This window comes from Apodemus sylvaticus, chromosome 6, assembly GCF_947179515.1.
Source record: "Apodemus sylvaticus chromosome 6, mApoSyl1.1, whole genome shotgun sequence".
Taxonomy (NCBI): Eukaryota; Metazoa; Chordata; class Mammalia; order Rodentia; family Muridae; genus Apodemus; species Apodemus sylvaticus.
Genome location: NC_067477.1, coordinates 41,113,672 through 41,133,562, shown reverse-complemented (window position 1 = coordinate 41,133,562; position 19,891 = coordinate 41,113,672). Strand labels below are relative to the sequence as shown.

At 44.9% G+C, this 19,891-nt stretch overlaps 1 protein-coding gene across 1 annotated transcript in view; it reads right to left on the bottom strand.

Moving 5' to 3' along the window:
* Slc8a3 (solute carrier family 8 member A3) overlaps window positions 1–19,891 on the bottom strand; it is a 135,314-nt gene that overhangs the window by 12,222 nt on the left and 103,201 nt on the right. Inside the window, exon 4 of the mRNA XM_052185537.1 lies at window positions 3,807–3,910. Within this exon, the coding sequence (XP_052041497.1) occupies window positions 3,807–3,910 (104 nt within the window). The remainder of the gene's footprint in view (window positions 1–3,806; window positions 3,911–19,891) is intronic.

Sequence of the window (19,891 nt, the reverse complement as noted above, 5' to 3'; positions counted from 1 at the left end):
GGTTCAGAAACATGGACCCCCCTACTTTGTAGCACCTGTCTTGTCCTTAGTAATGTTTAATAAAGTCTTGCTGTTTACTATCTTGGAAGTTGATAGTCTTTTTGTTCAAAATGGTAGGTGAACTTTGAATTTCAGATACTGTAGAACAGAGGGACTGTCAGATCAAGACTCACACGAGAACAGGAAACAAAAACATAAACAACACAGGATGTCTCTAGCTTATTTTTGCTTGTGCTAAACTCTCTTGTCTCTAAGGAAACCTGATAGGTTCTTCCCATGATTGAGAGACTTATTACATGAAATAAGAGATTTGCTTATGCTAAACTCTTAGACTTCAAAATCCGCCAGTTAAAAAGAAATTCTCGTGACTTTTCACAGCACATTTTCATCTTGATTGTATGTGTACACTCCTCACTCCTTGGCATGTCAGGTTTGGCAACATCTTGCTATATATACTCCTGATAGAGACCGAAGGAAGAAGAGTCTGTGTGTATATGTGGGGATATTGCTAAATTCTCTTCTAGTAACCTCAAGGTTACTATGTAACATGTGCCTGAGACCCTCCATATACGTAGACTATTGTACATTCATAGCCGCTAAAGATATGTGCAGACTCAAAATATACTGAGCAACAGTCAATTGTTTTATTTGTTTCTATTTAGACTGTGAAGGTAGTTAGTTGGCCAGTGGATAGTCTCAAAGACAGCAAAGGTGGCAGTAGTTCATTCTGCTCCTTCTATAGGTCTGCAGGAAGAGCACTTCAGACTCTTAGGCTCAAGTGAAGATCCAAACACATCAATGTACCCAGGAAAGCCAGACATTTTCTGCTTCTTGTCTTCAGGAATCTGAGGTTTAACTAAGGAGGTATGGGTGCATCTGTGAGATCCAAGTAGGTCAACTTTGAGTGACTGACTACTGCCAGGGTCTTCTCCTTGATTTCCCATGTATCGATTCTCAGGGTCATGTGGGAATTATTTATCCCTGCTCTGGTACTCTAGAGACAACAAGGAAAGAAGATCTCTCAATAATCTTTTGGGGGCACTTGACAAGGTGTGTCCCTGGATGTGGAAAGAAGAGAAATAAATAGGCCCCACTACTGGATAGCTCCTCCTTTCACAGAGTAGGCTTCCTCTGGCCAGGCACTGACCCGATAGCCCTGAGAATGCAGTGCTCATCCTTGCTAAGAGAAGTTCACATTTACACACTGAGGTTTAACTCCATGCCAGGGCAATCTTATTTTCTCTCAGCCTCTCTTTTTTTTCCCTCTACCGCAGATCATGCAGAACTTTTAATATCACATCTGAAGGCTGTTGTGTTTGCTCAGAATAGAGTCTCCTACTTCAAGTGCAGTCCTTTTTAAAAAATTCAATTGTCATTTTGACCATGCAGGGATGATGCTAGCCTGAATGCCTGAGCCTCTCCTAGACAGCAGTGATAATGAAAAGCAATTTCCACTGTACTGTCTCTCACTCTGAAAACAGTAGGGCATCCTGAAAATCGGAGTGGATTTTCATTTGACTCTGGATCTAGACAATTGGGTTTTATAACCTTTCACCTCATGGTCTAGTGCCAATATCAGGGAAGAACTGAAGAAACTGAAAAATAATGCTCTAGTCTAGGGCCTAGACCACAGGTCATGTGGCTGGAAAAGCCATACATTCTTCACAGAAAACTTCCATCTTGGCACCTTGGTCTCTGGGATGATCTGGGGGCATACCACACAAACAGTTTTCTGAAATCCTGTCTCCTTCCCTCCCCATCCCTCCCAGGACTAGATTTCCTGAGATTTTCCTGGAATCTTCTTTGTTAAAGGGTAACCTCAAACAGGGAGCAGACACAGGCGCTTGCATTCTGCCAGGTCTTCTAAGGAACACAAGGCTTATCTTAGGATATTTCCTGTACTACTGTTTGTTAGGAAATTCAAGGGGAGAAAATATTGCATTTTAATAGTAAAATAAAGGCATAGTCCGGCTTCTAGTCACCTCCTCCTATCTGGAGCCACCGCCTTCTTTCCAGATGCTTGTACCATCCAATGAGCTGCTTTCATCTTCCCTTTGGCGAGACTGTCTTACGTGGGCCTTGGGTATCTTTTGTTTCCAGCAGATCATAGAGATTCACAAGGGGGATGTGATGGAAATGCGGTAGATCAGGCACTGAAACAATTTCTGAGAATATTCTGGAAAACACTATCTGGAAGATAGGCTGGAGTACAGTGTGAGAGGCAAGGAGATGAGCTTCTCTTTCTTCTGGCGTTGTCCAGTGGTCAGGTTGGTGGGAATGCCTTACCCAGGGGGCAACAGAAGACTGACTTTTCCCCTTCAATGTCAGATGTGTCCAAACTAGTGCTGCCATAAAACTGTGGAGTTCTGCAGACAGTTTCAGTGGACCATGATAACTGGCTATCATTTGAGGAGCTGCGAGAGAGCTTTAAGAGTATCTCTATTGACCTCTCTCTCTTAGATCTGTTGTTGTAGCTCCCTATTGCTGAATATGGTCACTGAAGAACGGTCACCCTATAGATGAACAAGTGATTTTGCATTCCCATATCTTTTCCTCCAACACTTTCAAAGAGTAATTTTCTTTAAATTACTGGTAATTTTCGTTAAATGAAGAAAGTTTCTTTTCTGTTTTCCCTGGTTGCAACAATCCAGTGTCAGTCCCTTAAAAATAAGCCTCTGGCTGCTCTGAAAAAAATAACAAGGAGAGGATCTTCTTCTTTCATCAGAGGTGAGAAGTGTCTTGAGTTCTGAGCAACATCTTCACTCGAGATGTCAAGCAAAGGCAGGCATCCATGAGCTGTAAAAGCTGGCTGTCTCTAGTCTCTCAGTGATAAGCATCATGTTCTTTTCTGGAGCCTATTGTTCAGGGAACAGTTGAACCTAAAAAAAAAGACCTTATTCTCTCTTACAGATTTTCAATTTTCTGTTTTCATTATCTCAAGGCAGCCTACATGAGAGACCTTGCTTTAGACTATGAAGAAAGGTAAGATGGAGTGGATGAGATGGTAAGAGAGGGTGTAGAGTTTGAGATTCCTGATTGCAGTGTTACTTCAGAAGTCATTTATCTCCCAAAGAGCTCTCAGAGACCATTGCCAAATGGTATACCTCCCCATGTCATGGCCTACCCAACTGGGAAATAACCAGATAATGCACTTACCTCTGGGAAGAGCAGAGAGGCCCGTGGGCCATTCTGCAAGTGAATAGCTTGCCAAGCATTCAATAGACATTGAGAAATGCAGCAGAAAATGATCAAAGCATTATGGCAACATGGGCCCCACCCTTCCTCCAAGACCCCTCCCCCACTGTCAGTCCAAGCTAGAGTAAAGGGTGGCAAGAAAGGGGACACAAACATGCAACACATCACATTCTTTTCTTTTTCTTCTCCTCCCCACCCACCAAGGAGTTTTCACATTGACAGGCTATAGTATGGGGACAGAGGATATGGGGAAGTATAGGGGACAGTAACAATTGGGTAACTGGATAATTATAGCATAGTACAGAAATAACTCATTAGAGCAACAAGGAGTTGAGGCTGTAGTACTGCCCAGAATATGGAAAAGGAGGAATATGGAAATTATCTATGGCTAAGAAGGCAGAGATGACACCGAAACAGGGTGAGAGCGAGAATACAAGAGGGAAAAGAACAATTTCTGTCAACAGAAGGAAAAGGGAACAAAAGGAAGGGGCAAAAATAGTCACATTTTCTTCCTTTTTAAAAATTGTTTTCTTGTTTGTTTAAATTTTCTTGCTTTCTTTTTCCCTTTTCCCTTTCTTGGCTGTTGTTTTGATTTTTAAAGAGTCTCACACCTGATATTCCACGTTCCATCCATTTCGGTTCACCAAGGGCAATGAAGAAATTCTCTTGCCTTTCGTACTCCTCCTCATCTACTATTTTAACCCTTATGGTTTTCCTGTAGGGACAACAAGAGAGAGAGTGTCGACTAGGTGGGCAGGTTGTTGTGTACCTGAGTACAGCCTTTAGCAATCATTCCCGTCACTCTTGGTATATGAGGCCCTGTCCTGCCATGGTGGCCTTAGACAGGACTATGGTGGATTGCTGTGTCGTATAAAAAAAAAATGCTCTTAGCTTCTCTTGTTCCTTAGTCATAGTTGTTTTTATAGGCGAGAGGGAAAGGTAACCAGGAAGACAAGGACAAGTGGGAGCCAAGAGGCAGGAGGGGAGTGGGAAGGAAGATTGAAGTCATGGTGGGGAGGAGTCATTTTAGATCCTGCCAATGGTTAGTAGGAAGTAAGTTGGGCAGCATGTTCCATTGTCACATGGTAGCAATAGCATTTCTTTAGATAGCAAGTAAATGACCTGCCCACTGAGAATGACTCAAAACCCTTCCACAAAGAACAATTAATCTACAGAACCTAAGTCTTCAATCCCTTCTTTTACCTCATTAAGAAAAATTTAAAAGGAAAAGTATTTATGAAGAGAGAGAGAGAGACTAGAGCGAGGGAATGGAGAGAAAGGAGGTAGGGAGAAGGGGAGAAGGGGGTCTATTAACTTTCTCATTCTTTATCTCATAGGGATATTCAGGAGTGGGGACCAAAATAAGTGTTAGCTTCAGTGTGATACAGGATTCCTGTACTGTTGACATCCCTGTCATAAAGAGATGCTATATTCCAAGGCTGATCTTTTAAATGATGATTAAGCTGGGTTCAGAACACAAGGTTGTAGAGATTGCTGTCTTTTTCTGGGTATCAACACAGTGGAGTGTCTGTTACAAATAGAAGCAAGTCTATCTTTAAGAAATTATCCACTCCAAAGATGCACTTGAGCCTCATTCAGTCACATGGTAATGTGGAGAGGTTGCAAGGAAGTGCTGCATTTTCATGCTTGGCTTCTGCGGGCCAGTGGTGGCTGGCAGCTCCTGTTAGAGAACTAGCTGGAATTGTTTTTCTCAAGGAGATTTATTTGTGGCTGGGAAGACTCTGAGATCCGGATTTCCTCCAAGGGAAAAGAGAATAGGTGATGGTTTAAATATCCCCAGATCAGCCTGGGGTGCTGGTCCACTCCTTGATTCTAGCATTAGGGAGGCAGAGGCAGGAAAATCTGTGAGTTCAAGGACAACCTTGTCTACAAAGTGAGTTCTAGGACAGCCAGGACTATACAGAGAAACCCCGTCTTGAAAAAAAAAATTCTCATATCCTCTGATGTTCCTTTTGACATTCTGAAACTCTGAAAACATACTTCACTTCATTTTGCTAGCAATAAAACACAAGTAGTGTTGAGCTAGTGTGTGTGTATGGCATCTGTGTGTGTACATATATGTGAGTGTGTATGTGTATGTGTAAGTGTGTGTATGTGAGTGCAAGCATGTGTATGTGTGTGTATATGTGTGAGTTTGTATATGTGGGTATGTATTGTGTGTATATGTATGTGTGCATGTATGTATATGTGTGTTTGTGTTTGAGTGTGGTATATTGTGTGAGTCTGTGTGTGAGTGTGCATGTGTGCATGTGTATGTGTGTGTGTGTGTGTTTTACTTTGGATTCTTTTTCATACCTGGTTGGGTGGACAAAGAGCATTTGGAGGTCAGAAATTTCTCTGTGTATAAGACATGAATGTGTTTTGCTACCAAAGGGGACTGTTGTATGAGATGGAAGTAGGCCTGGCTTAGAGAGATATGATGATGGTTTGGTCAAGGAATACTGACCTCTAATCCAGCAGCTCTTCCTCTAGAACACAGCTTATTCTAGAAATGGTGGCCTGACATCTTGTTGGAGGATAGAGGTATACAAGGTCATTCAAACAGAAAGCCCAGTGCTGTCCATTCTGAGACATCTCCTGGGCTTGCAGGGAAAGCGCCCCCTTAGGTCACAATTCTCTCTCTGGTGCTCCATCTGCCTCCACATCCAGCTTTCCTCAACAGGGGGATTGGAATAAGGCAAGGAGGTCTTTGATGGAGACCTTTAAAGATCAGTCAATGTCAAGGAGAGAAATAACCTTTGATTGCTGAGATGTGGTGGATAAGATGACTCCTACGGATTCCTTGGGGTAGTGGTACAAGTTATGATCCAAATATATTGCTTCTCAACCTCCCCAGAGAGAAAAACTCAGCCTGTGGATAACTACATCTGGACAACTGTGCTGAGAGTTTGTTCCCACGAGAGCTTGTTCCCTCCTGTCTGTAAACAAACCTTGTCTCCATACTTCATCATGGAGAATGGTACTTACTAAACTCTCAGAGTTCTCTCTCTCTCTCTCTCTCTCTCTCTCTCTCTCTCTCTCTCTCTCTCCTCACCCATATTCATTTTGCCACCCAAGAATGATGACCACTGGGTCTTGAGGCCCTCTCTATGGATACCATGTGACATGTTGGCAGGTGTTAGGACAGAGAGAGGTGAAGTGAAAAGAGCAAGAGAGGAGGAAACAGGAAGGTAGAAGGCAAGAGAAAGAGGAGGAAATGGGTGGGGGAGAGGAAGAAAGGAATCAGAGTGTTACTGTTAGTTTGGAGGACAGGGTACTACACCTTTCTGTACACTCATATCCACCATGCGGGGGCCCATCATCTCAATGATGTAATTCTTGTTTTTCTCATACGCCTTATCATCAATTACCTTGATGTGAATTGTTTTGCTGTGGACGGAAAAATAAAGTGTCATAAGCAAGGAGCAGAGTTGGGGTGAGGCAGCTGGAGAAGAAACAGGGAAGGAAAGAGAAAGAGACCAAGAAAGGTCCAAATTGACCCCAGATCCACAAGTGCACAGAGAAAGGTTGTTGCCCTGGCCCTCCTCCAGCTCCAGTGAGTCCTCTTGGGTTTCATGGGGCTATGTGCTATAACTATACTTGAAGATTAGAGAAAACTCAGGCTTTACAGACAAAAGTTCTGAGTTTTAATTCCAGAGATGCTGGGTGATCTTGGACAAATAATTTAACTAATATACAAATAAGACAAATAACATTTACACAGTATCAAGGATTATATAGTGCTCCCTTTATCCATTAGGAATACATTTCAAGACCCCAGTGAATGTATGACATCACAGATAGTACCAAAGCTTATAATGCTGTCTGTGCATATCTATGATAAAGTTTAGTTTATACATAAGGCACAATACAAGATTGACAACTAATTATAAAATAGAAGAATTATAACATTACCAGTTGGGCATGGGGGTACATTACCAGTTGGGCATGGGGGTACATTACCAGTTGGGCATGGGGGTACATTACCAGTTGGGCATGGGGGTACATTACCAGTTGGGCATGGGGGTACACGTACTTGTAACCCAAGTACTCTGGAGCCTAAGGAAGAAGGCCAGTGTGATTTCAGGGCCAGCATGGACCACATAGTGAGTTTGAGGACAGCCTGGACTACAAAACCAATACCCTATCTCAAAAGACTAAACTAAACCAAAAAACACTCACACTACACTATAATAAAAGTTGTTTATAATTTATGAATGGCTTACATTTGGAGTTTCCCTTTTAGTGTTTCCAGACAATAGTTTATTATAGGTAATAAAGATTGTCTGGTTCCCACACTTAAAGTCATTAATGTCTATACATTGTAACTATTAGTGAGTTTCACTGTGGCATTTTCAGAAATGTATATATCGAAATGTATATATCGTGCTTGCCAGCATTCAGCACTCTCCGCCCCTGTCTCATCTGCTTCTCTCTCTCTGCTCCCCATAGTTCCCCACAGTTCCCCATAGTCCTTCTGAAGACTGACGAAAGGCTACTGTACACATAAGAAGATTGCTCTGATATGTCTCCTCATAAGGTTTTTCTTCATCTCTTTGCTTTCGGAACAAGGAAGAATTTTTTTTTTGACTTCTAGAACCAGCAGATGATGATTGAAAGTGCTTATTTTATAGAAAGAACAGAAAGGGAGGGACAAATAGGCCTGCGGGAATCGTGCCCAGAATAATAGGCTCTCTTGCCCTTTTGTATGGTGGTGGGGATCACAGGGAGCCAAGAGAATTCCTCCATTTGTGTCCCACATTGTCTAGTTTGTGGTGACAGGGAGATGCTATCTACAGATGTGATGCTGCAGGGTGGGAATGTGAGGTGAGGGTACGGAACTCTGGGGCTGTCTGAGTCAGGATCAGCATTGAAGTTCTACATCCATCCTTTGGCCAAAATCAACCCCGGTTTTGGCCAAAGGATGGATGTAGAACTTCAATTTCTTGTTTTGTGAATGAGAAAGTGTTATTCTGTTGAACAAATGTGTAGGTAACTGTTTTGTGTCACCTATCCACCCTCCCTGCTGCTTCTCCTTTCCTTGGTTCCTTTAAAAAGAGAGGTAAGCCTGTGCCTCGAAGCTGTCCCTTCTGATGGGATGCTGCAGGCCCAGACCCCCTCTCTGCACATCTCGCCTGCCCTGGTGAATGCCATCGTGTGGAACTACCTCTCTCTGCAGCATAGGGCTGCAGAGCCCCACAGGACCCTGGTGTGCTCCCACCAGTGCCCTTCCAGCCATGGCTCTAAGTTTGCTGTTCACAGAGGAGACAGAGGCCCTCTGATCCGCTCTTTATTCCTTTTAAAAGAGGCACGGCCATCTTTATAGTCTAACTTAGCACAGACTCTTTATTCCCTGAGGCCTCCCCAAGTCAGCCTTTTGAGTTTGGCCATGTGTCTATGGTTCTTCTACTAACCTCACTTACTGGGTCCATCCCTCCTGAAGCGAGCATAACAGTTATGCCCTGGATCGTGTCACTAATTGCTTATGAAATGACACTTTTAACTGTGACGGCCTTTGTACCCGCCTTAGTCCATTAAAGCTCCAGTAGCTGCCATGGGAAACAATATCCCTGCAGCCCATGAAAGTCACAGCACTATGGTTTTCCTTCTTCTAGGGACTGAGAGCCTGGGATAAAAATCTCTCCTCTGTTCTTACCCTCTGGGTAGCCTTGGACAATCTGATAAAATCCTCAAGCTGTAACACATTTCATGTATAATGTTTCAAGTGCAAAATGGTGCAATAGTATCTAGTCTGTAGTGTCCCCCAAATAACGGGGAAGCACATGGAGGGAGGTGTGTTCTCTACTGAGGGTTTTTAAAAAAACAGGAGCATTATTAGGCATAGCACCAATCCCAGTTTGAGAGTCATAAGGAGGCAGTGCTCCCCCTCTGAGCTCATTGGTGGGAAATACATCTGTGCCCATCGAAGGTGTTACCTTGCCTGGAGGCTGGAGAAACCCTTACAGCTCCATAAAACTGACAGTTTTCATTTCCGTCTCTCACACAAGTGAGACCACAAGGACACTAGCTAGGAGTCATCAGCTGGGCCTCGAGTTCTTTCCAAACTTGCTCCCTGGTTTTCAGCAGTGGTAAAATCATCTACCAGTTGGTTCAGACTCCGAACCTGAAACCATTGCTCTCCCATTCTGGCCATCTTATTCCTTCTTTCCTCCTCTCCACCCCACTCTAGCTCCGAAAACCTTGACCATCACCCTTCATTCCACTACCAAGATCAGGATACCGGCCACGCCCTTGGACAGCCGCAGCCGCCAAAGAGACTTTCCTATCCTTAGCCCTGCTTCAGTCTCCTCCCTCTCACATTACAGCCTGAGTGACAGATTAAAACATCAGTGTAGCCAGAGGTGGCAGCACACACCTGTAATGCAAGCACTCCAGAGACTGAAGGATTGTAAATTGGTAAGTTTGAGACCAGGCTGGCCTACATAATTTCAGGCTAACCTTGATTGCCCAGTGAGACCCCTGGCTCAAATGAAGACCAGATCCTGTCACAGCCCCTGCAGCTGAAGCAAGCAAAAGCTCACATCCTAGGGGAGTTCCTCCATCCAGCTGTGCTGAGATTCAGATGTTGCTCATCACACGACCCCCCCCCCCCCTTGCACTTCTTCTGAACACCATGGCTTTTCCATTTTCAGATTGGGTTGTTTCTCACTCAGGGGAAGTTCTCTCATGTTCCTTGTCTGGGATGCTCTTCACCTGGACCTGGACGTATCCTCATCTGTTGGGTTTTCTTACTCTTGTTTCCTCCCTGAAGAAGCCTTCCATAGCCAGCTAAGGCCCCTAGAAGCCCCTCCCACCATGGAGTGCAGTCAGTTCCATCTCACCACTCTATTTGTTCATGGCTTGAATTCAGCCTGTTGCTTACTGTTTCCAGTCTGTCCATTCCCACTTGAGTATAGACTCTGTGAGAGAAGGGACTGAGCCTATCTGATTTGAAGTATGTTCCTGGCACATGCCCCCCCTCACAAGAGACCCTCAGAAAGGCCTTGTAGAGTAATAAATGGTATGTTGATTGCTAAACCACCTGGGGACTCACATTGTTCTGCTATAAAAACATGTAATAAAGGAAAAAATACCCTTTGAAGGTCACTGTGGTGGGATACTCAAAACCTCTGAGGGACACAATGTCCTGGAGGCCAATACCACCCATCCTAGGCCCCCAGCTAACTTAAACTACTTCATTCGTCCACTCTAGAGCAAACAGTATCCACAATCAACATGGGAACCATTAACTGAGGTGAGGAGTTCTGAGTGTTTCATTCTGTAGTACCATTTTTTCCTTCCAACTCAGTGGCTGCTTCTCAATGGACATGGAGACATCCTATCCTGATCCACTGCCTGGAGAGCCAATGATGTCACCAGAGGCCATGAGGCCAGCACCTGCCTTTCTTACAAGCCTTCTGTTAAAAGGTGCCAGAATGGCGTTCCCACCCTGGGACCTGGCTGTGACACTTGGAGAAGAGTCTTCTAGGAGATCTATCACCAACCCCAGAGGGATTAGGAAAACATTCCCCCAGGCCTGGCCGGCCTCTTAGAACATTGCTCTGCATTGAGGACACCCAATCTGAATGAGTCTCCAAGTCATTCCTATGTGACTGTGAGGGGCTGACGCAGCATTTGATAGTTGAACAAGTAAATTATACATAGGCAGTCACCCTAAGAGGAAATTGGCCCTTCTAGAAAGTGATCTTTGCAAGTAATTGGTCATGTCCAATTACTCTCAAAGCAGAACACAATCCTCAGTCTCTACAGCAATGAGCACAACCAAGTGTTAGCTCTGTCTTTACAGGCCTGTTGGAGACTCACATCTGCCCTGAAGCAGCCCAAGGGAGTGGAGCTGGGGGAGACAGGAAGATTCACAGCGCCATTTCCCTCCTTCTTCTAAGTCAAGAAGGGAAGTGGAAAAAGCAGCAGTGGTCTGGGAATGGATGGTTGCTGTGCCCTGAAACTGATAAATCCCCTTCTTGGGAAGGCAAGAGGAATAATCTATAAAATAATTTATTTAACAGTACATCTGCTCCCAGCACTGTAGACAGAAAATGACTGGTTATCTGATTCATGACTTTGGAGATGTTGGGTCTCTCTTTCTGGCTTTCTTTTTCTGATGGGAATCTCATTTTAAATGATGATTTTTTTTAATCCAAGCAGGAAATCATTTTTTATTTTATAGACATAAAACTTCAGACTCAGGAAAAACCTTCTAATAATTAGGAAGAGAGTTGCTGGCTCCACAGGACCCACATTAGACCCAGTCAAAGCTCTTCACCTTCTACATTATTTCCTTGCCCACTTGAGCATCTACAAACCTTGCATTTTCAGCGAGTAATTCCTAGAGATGCCTATTGAATAGCAGATCTAGGGAAGATTACAGTGCCTGGGCTTGAAAGAGAGACTCCGTCAGTTAAAGACTTAACTACCTGGAGGAGGGTGCAATTCTACAGATGTCTTCATGACTGAACCAGACACAGCAGACTAAAGCAGAGTTGCAATACTGCATAACTGCTGGTTCTTCACAGCCCGCTGCACTTGGGGCAAGCAAAATAGACAAAGTTCTTGAAGAATTGAATCTCGTGAAGGTAGGAAGCCAGAGACACACTGAAAAAGAGCTAGGGTGTTTGGGTGCATAATCTAAAGGAACACCAGAAAGCTCACTATAGCTAAATGATGTCTTAATGCAGCATTTAAATATATCAGAGTTAATGGGGAAAAACCCATCATGAATGAAAATGTCAAATTTCAGATGAAGACAGGTCCTCAGGCTGCATGTTCACGCCTGTCCTCAGCATCCTTACCCTCATCTATAGCCTGATACTGCATTCTTGTGCTACCTGATGCCTGGAGGCATGACATAAAGAATGGTAGATTAGGAAAGCAGACAAGTTTCTGTTCTTTCCTTCACATGGGTCCTCCTGAGCCACCCACTCTTACTATGTTTATCAAAGAACAGCAAGAGGCTGATCCTTTGTTGGGATGATTATGGGCAGCAATGGGAGCAAAACCCCACAATCCTTGGGTTTTTTTTTTTTTTTGTAATTGTAGATCTTGTTTAAACATGAGAATGTGTGTGTGTAAGTGTGCTTGTATGAGTGTATGTACATATGTGCATGTATGTGTGAATATATGTGTGTGCTTGTCTGTATATACATGTATGTGTGCTTGTTTGAGGGTATGTACATATATGTGTGTGCATATGTGTGTGCATATGTATGTGCAAGCATATATGTGTATGTGGGCACATGTGTGTGCTTGTGTGCTTGTGCATGGGTATGCACATATGTGTGTGCTTGTCTTTGCGCATGCACATACGTGTGTGCATGTGAATCTGTGTGTGCATATGCACATGGTCAAGCATGTGTATATATGTGCTGGTGCCCATATGTGTGTGTGTCTGGGCTGGTGTTTATACATGAGCATGTCTCTGTATGCATGTGTGCGTGTTTGCGTGGGTGTCTGTGCATGCATATGCTTGTATATGTGGATGCATGTGTGTGCATGTTGTGTTTGTGTTGAACATGTGTTTCTCTGTCTTTCTTTCTGTATCTGTCTCTCTGTCTACCTCTGTCTCTGTCTCTGTCTCCCTTTCTGTGTGTGTGTGTTATACAGGGCTTCTCACTCACCCTCTGGGACTGCTTTCCCCATCTTACTGCCCCCATGTCCACCACAGCTCCCATCTCCACTGGCTCTTTGTTCCCCCCCTCCTTTCTTCTGCAAGAGCCCATCTGCCGTGCATCAGCCAAAGCACTCTGTAGGTCCTGTCTGCAGTGTGCTCCCTGGTTTTGCTCAATAGAGAGGATGGCTCGAGGGTGGGATGGCTAGAGAGGATGCTGAGGATGCGGTCTTTGCATTGTGCTCTAGTCCGATGACTGCTAGTTCTCTGCTCCCCTAGCACCTGCCTTCCTGCCGTCCTCAGGCTGTGGGAACTGCACCCTTCCTTCCATTCCTCAGCACTGGCCCCTTCTGCTGGGATCTCCTCTTGGTAACATCATACCCCCCAAATCACTGTCACCTCAGGCCTGGACTCTCACAGCAGACACAAAACTCACTTTTTACTCCTGTGCCTCATGTTCAGTTACAGTATGTCCTCCCGCCAGTCAGGGGCTTTCTGTAGCCTTTAAGAGAAAATCTTTAGTATCTGCGTGTTGTTGAGAATTCTGACCAAAGATTTAAAGGCAGCGCCAAAAATAAGGCCTGTTTTGCAACCTAGAATCACTGTTCAGAATGAGTTTTGACAGATCTGAGGACTGCCTACTAGAGAGCTCAGAGTGATGATGGTGTCTGTACAAAGGCTGGCCCTAAGAAGAAAGAGTCCTTAATTTAAAACCCAAGAGAGAGGAAAGTCCTGATGTGCCACTTTTTCTCTTAGGTTCCAGGAATCAGATCCTGCTGCACTTACAATTCAATGGAACCTGAATGAGGGTGAAGAAATGGCAGGCACCAAGAGTGCTGTGTGCTGCTCCTCCTGACGCCTGGGTTCTAGTCTCGGCAACCACGGCAGGCACCCTGTAGCATATTCTCTCTCTCTCTCTCTCTCCTCTCTCTCTCTCTCTCTCTCTCTCTCTCTCTCTCTCTCTCTCTCTCTCTCACACACACACACACACACACACACATAAAAACAAAAGGGAAAGACAGAGACAGACAGAGACAGAGACAGAGAGACAGAGAGACAGAGACTGTATGATCTAGCTGAGAAACTGACACAACACAAACGTTTGGAAGGCTTGAGGAAACACAGCATGCTGGGCTCTATTCCCAGAGTGCCTGGTGCCGCAGGTCTGCACCAGTCTGGAGGATGTGCACTGCGGACACATGCCCGGGTGCTGCTTGGCTGCTGAGCGAGCTTGCACAGCTCACCTGGCTTGTTTCACAAAATGCGTTCTGCTAGTCTCCCTCTGCACACTCTGCCTCTCTTACCTCAAATGCATAAACCCAATTCTCACCCCAGGACATTCGCAGTAATCATTTTCCTTTCCTGGACTGTCATTCCCCAGACTGTCTCATAACTAGGTTTTCAAGAACATGTCTCTGCTTTTATGTTGCCCCTATGTCTTTTCAGCTCTAACCTCCAACACCTTTCTGCCCCGAACCATCGTAATATCTCACCTCCATCCTATTCGCCTGCTTACTCGGTTCCCTCACCAGAATACAAGTGCTATTAAAAGCAGAAACCCTGTCTGCCTCACTTACCAGCACTGGCACACACTCTGGCCCATGGGCAGTTCATATTTATTAAATGGATGATTTGTGAATAGCCATAAGTGGTGGAGCCAGAAGCTGAGCCCAAGGTGTAAGAGCACAGAGCCCACACTTAGTGCTTAGCATAAGATTACGCCCGCACACACTACTCCATTGAGAAGCTGCCACTATGAAAAGGTGGCTTTTATACTTCCCCCACCTCCTTCCTCCCCAGCAGTCTAGACCTCTTTCCCCAACCTTCAAAACATGCATAAAAGGAGTTGCCTTGTCTATAGCCCTCACTGTTGCCGCTTCAATTATTTATCGGCGATAGTTATACGTCTCAGTCTTTCCCCCGCTGTTCCGTCTTTTGCCTGGTGCTAAGGAAATAAAGATTCTCTCCATCATTCCGTGATGAAGAGCTCCAGCTTTAGGATCAGAGCTATCTGTATACAGTACTTACAAGTTTTAGCCTTTTGGCTAATTTGTGAAGCTTTCTGTGAGCCTCCATTTCCTCATCTGAGGGAAGGAATAATTGTAAGGCTCACCTCACAGGGTCATTGAAATGACCAAAGGAGATAATGTGAGGAAAGCTTATAGCAAGGAACCAGCAAAGAGTAAGTAGTCAGAAACATCATTACTGCTGATGATGCTCTGTTTAAGCTAGAACTCATGTAATCCTCTCCCTGTCCCCAGGATGGACTCCTAAGAGGGTTAACATACCTAACAAGTGCTGGTGTGGGGCAAGGCAGGATACTTTCTTAGTTCCATGGATGGACTGATGAAGAATCACAGATAAAGGGGTTGTCTCACTGCCATACAGCTGTCTATTTCAACGAGTGGGGATTGACCTTTTCCTTCACCATTGTTCCCGTGTCACAGGGTAACTTTTCCTACCACCCAGCTCTGCTCTCTGTTCTCAGTTGATTGCAGAAGCCACTCAACTGCACATTCAAATCCCACTGTGGATCCACAGGCTCAAGGCTCCTGTTTTTATCACCATAGTGGGAGGGAGTTGAAGGGATCAATTTGTATTCTTGGGGCCCCAGGTTTGGATAGGCAAAGTTCTCCAACAGTGGTCAGGCCTTGTTGACACCCACCTACACCAAGAATCTCATTTGGTGGTGCTATTTCCAGGTTCTCAAGTCCCTTTGCTACCCTGGCCTCACTTCAGTGAATCCTCCTGGGCTCTTCCCTGGGTGAGGTACTGTGAGTGTTTGTCCCCTTTTAGAGCACAGTGGTTCTGTCCTCCCATTTCCACAGCCCCAATCTGTTCACTGTGTGCAGAAGGTTTGCAATCAATACTCCCTTTAAGCAGGGCATTTACATATTCGTTTCCAATTGGAAGAAATAAAATGAGCTTGGGGAAAGCCTGGATTTACAGAGAGGCCAGATTCAACTGACAGGAGGCAGCCCAGGGAAAAAACATGTTTGTGTATACTACACATCTGGGGGCTGCTGCTTCCTGGATGACATTATAGGCATGAAACAGACAGACTCATTCACCTGAGGCAGGAGGAGGTGACATTTGGGGGTGATAAAGGAAAACGCAATGGTTGCAACAATAATACAATGCATTTTCCACTGCACATCTGCTCGGAGGGCTCTTAATCGAGGATTTAAAGCGCTCCCCTCAATCTTGCCCATTCATCTCTCCCCCGTCCCTGGGAAACAGCCGGCAGGTAGGTAGCGGAACACTATAAATAGAGTACTGTATCATTATCTGTGATGTGAGCACTGTGTATTTAGACAGCATTTTCTCTGAAGCACTCGAGAGCTCCACACACATGATATTATCTAATTCGAACTCATTCATACAGTGTCCCCCACACTTGCTGCCTTCCAGGCAATTTGGAAAGTTCCCGAGCAACAGAGGTTCACAGTTTCTGTGCTGACTCTTCCTTCCTTTAAAAGGTCGCAAGCAGAGGCACTTCTCAGGGCTCTCGGCTAAGCTGAAGCAGCCAACTCTACAGCTTGGTCACCTCTTCTAGGTATTTGGGGACACAAGCATCCTTATATTTTTTTACAATAAAGATATCAAGGGATGGGGTGCGGGTAGGGGTTCATGTCCTTTCTGCCTGATCTCATGTGAGTCTACTTTTCTGGTTTGGTGATGCCTCACTTGTGTGGCTGTCAGATGGACTTCATGATCTTGTAAACATACAATACAGGGTAAGGGACCGACTGGAGCATGTGCCAACCATGTGAGCTCATGGCTGAAGCCACGCTCCTAGGAGAATCTCTGCTTACCTTGAAAGTGCATCTCACCTCTCTACCTGACAGGTTGGATTTATTCCACTCATAAGAGCTTCTGGACTTCCCTTCCACTGATACCATAAGGCGAGTGAGGTTCTGGTATGCACTAACACTACTTGTTCCCAGTTATACAGAAGTGACCGATTAATACAGTTGTCACCTTCTCTGTCATTTCTAGGGTTCTAAAATCTATGAGGACAAGCACTGTTTGTTTGGTTAACTGTCTCTATCTCTTGAGGTGAGAGCATATGTCAGATGCTTAGTAAAATGAATATGGAGGGAGGAAAGGAGGGAAGGAGAAAGGGAGTGGGTGAGTGAGTGGGTGGGTGGGTGGGTGAGCGAGTGAGTGAGTGAGTGACAAAAGGACCACAGTGAACATCTTCTGGGTCACAGTTTCCAGTGACACCCTTTCACACAGGTGTGAGCGGGGAATGCTGCTGTTATATTCCTTGGAGACTACAGCCTCACCCCTCACCATTGCCTCTCTCAGCCACTGGGGACAAACAGCAGCAGCTGAATAGAAATCATGGAGTTTATTTGGCACTCAGGACTCAAGTTGCCCCTGGGATCTGCTTCAAAAGCCCAACAGACTCTCCACCTGAACCCGTCTCTATAGTAGAGGGAAAGTGAGTAAAGTCTGAATAGTGAAAACTTTGGCTAAAGTCACTTCTACTGCTGACAGATACTGGCCAGGTGCCTAACCTCGCTGAGCTTCTGTCTCTTCAGCAATAAAGTGAAAATAACTTCTACATTAGGTAGTTGTGGGAGTTAAATGGCAAAACACAGGCAATGGGCTCAGCGACCAGCTGCCCCTCCCCCTATGCTGCCCCTCCACCCCCACCCCGCCATCCTCTCTTCTGGAAGCATCCTCTATTTGGATGTTTTTAGCTGTTACATCCCAGGTTTTAGGCGCCATGCTGGAAGTGTTGGAACTGGGACTATATTTAGATGCCTTAGCTCTTTTACTTTTTTATACCACTGGGTTGCTATGGCGATGGTGGAGCAGGGAGGGGGAAGGACAGCTTGAAAGAAAGCATGGAGCTCAGCCATAAAGATCATCTGCCCTGGCTGTGGACTGTTCTTGTGAGTTGGCACTCTCCAAGGAGCTTTACCAGAGCATTACATCAGGAGACAGGTGCTGCCTGGTAAAGGTGGGAAGGGAAGGGAAGGGGATGGGAGGGGAGGGGAGGGGAGGGGAGGGAAAGAGGACAATGCTAAAACCCTCTTTTTTCACTGGTCTGAACACAGCCTTGAGCCCTGGAGCCTTCCTCACATGGCTCCACCATCAATCAAGTCAGGCGATGGCAAGTGAGGTTGGGCAGAATAGGATTAGTTATGTTGGAGCTCAGAAGTCGTTGAGACCAGACACCTTTGTAAGAACAAAGTCCTGTCCCTACACCATGGCCCAGGATTGTTCTGGGTTCAATCCACAGAAGAAATCAAAATCACACAAGGGCAAAACTGAAACTGTGCTCAGACTTGGTAGATTTGCAGGAGGGCAGGTAGGCTCTGAGCTGATGACAAAACTGGGTCTTGCAAAAAGCTCCACTGTTCCTAACACATCATTTCACTGGGTCTTTAAAATGGCTTGGGTAAGTAGGATTATCTCTTCAAAAGGAAATGGAAGAGGAGTTGGCAATTTTCCTAGTGTCTCACAGCTAGTAAATGGCAGACTTGGGGGCTGAACTCATGACACTTGGAATCTAAATCCATTATCTATCTCAATATACCAGTGGTTATCAAAAACAATTTACTTAAGCTGAATATAATGATACAATGAAATGCAACCAAAAAGCAGCTAAAGACAGCACTGTCATTATCAATATGAAGAGTCCTTCTTGGACAATTCTACTTCTAGGAAGAGAGGATTCTGGGTAGAACCTTTCAAACTGTAGTCACTGATGTTCCCACCTTAAAAACCATGGGGAAGGGTAAGTGTGCTTGCTGACTGCTCTGCCCCAGACCATGATGCTACTCAGCAGATCTGGGTTCTCGTATTTAGACAAGAAACCAGAAGATTCTGATAAATACTGATTTTTCTGAGACTAGCTTAGCATCTAGGAGATGGAACATAATTGCAGCAGACATCTTTTTTTTTTCTGCCTGATTTCTCATTTGTCTGAGATCGAACATCAAGAAATACTTAGGCAGCTGGGTGTGGTGGCGAATGTCCTTAATCTCAGCACTTGGGAGACACAGACAGGTGGATCTCTGGAGCTATATACCCAGACACAATTTTATACTTTTGAGATAGAGCCTTGCAAATTTGCACAAGTTAGCCTTGAACTCTCTTTGTAGTCCAGGTAGGTCTCAGTCTTACTGTTGTCCTACCTTAGCCTCCCAGTTAGCTGAGATTACAGACATGTGCTGACTTTTGCACCCAGTACGCCCTACTTCTTCTGTCTCTTTTTTTTTATGTTTGTTTCTTTTTTTTTTCATTCTTTTTTTTATTCGATATAATTTATTTACATTTCAAATGATTTCCCCTTTTCTAGCCCCCCCCACTCCCCGAAAGTCCCGTAAGCCCCCTTCTCTTCCCCTGTCCTCCCTCCCACCCCTTCCCAGTTCCCCGTTCTGGTTTTGCCAAATACTGTTTCACTGAGTCTTTCCAGAACCAGGGACCACTCCTGCTTTCTTCTTGTATCTCATTTGATGTGTGGATTATGTTTTGGGTATTCCAGTTTTCTAGGTTAATAACCACTTATTAGTGAGTGCATACCATCATTCACCTTTTGAGTCTGGGTTACCTCACTTAGTATGATGTTCTCTAGCTCCATCCATTTGCCTAAGAATTTCATGAATTCATTGTTTCTAATGGCTGAATAGTACTCCATTGTGTAGATATACCACATTTCTTCTTCTGTCTCTTGTCTATCATGTTCACGGTTCTGTGAGCATGGGGGGTTCTGGCTAGGCCAAAGCCCCTTTGGGAGAATGTGGTCACTCAGTGTGGAGTATAACACATAAGGACAAGAAACTGAACTAAAGGAGGGATGACACTAAAGGACGTTAAGTGTTGTGAGCACAGAGGGAGTTCACAATAGGCAGTCTGAAGTCACAAGCTGTACAGGAATTCCAGAACAGGAAGAAATGCAGGCTTGGCTGCACTCTCTTCTGTCGCAGCTATTCTGAGTTCCTTGATTTATCATTTGCTTTTATACCCAGCTCTTTGTTCTGGGGTGAGGGAGAGGCAAATAGTGAGGCAGAATGGGGCAGGACAGAAAGAGGATAAGATCTAGGTATCCTCAAA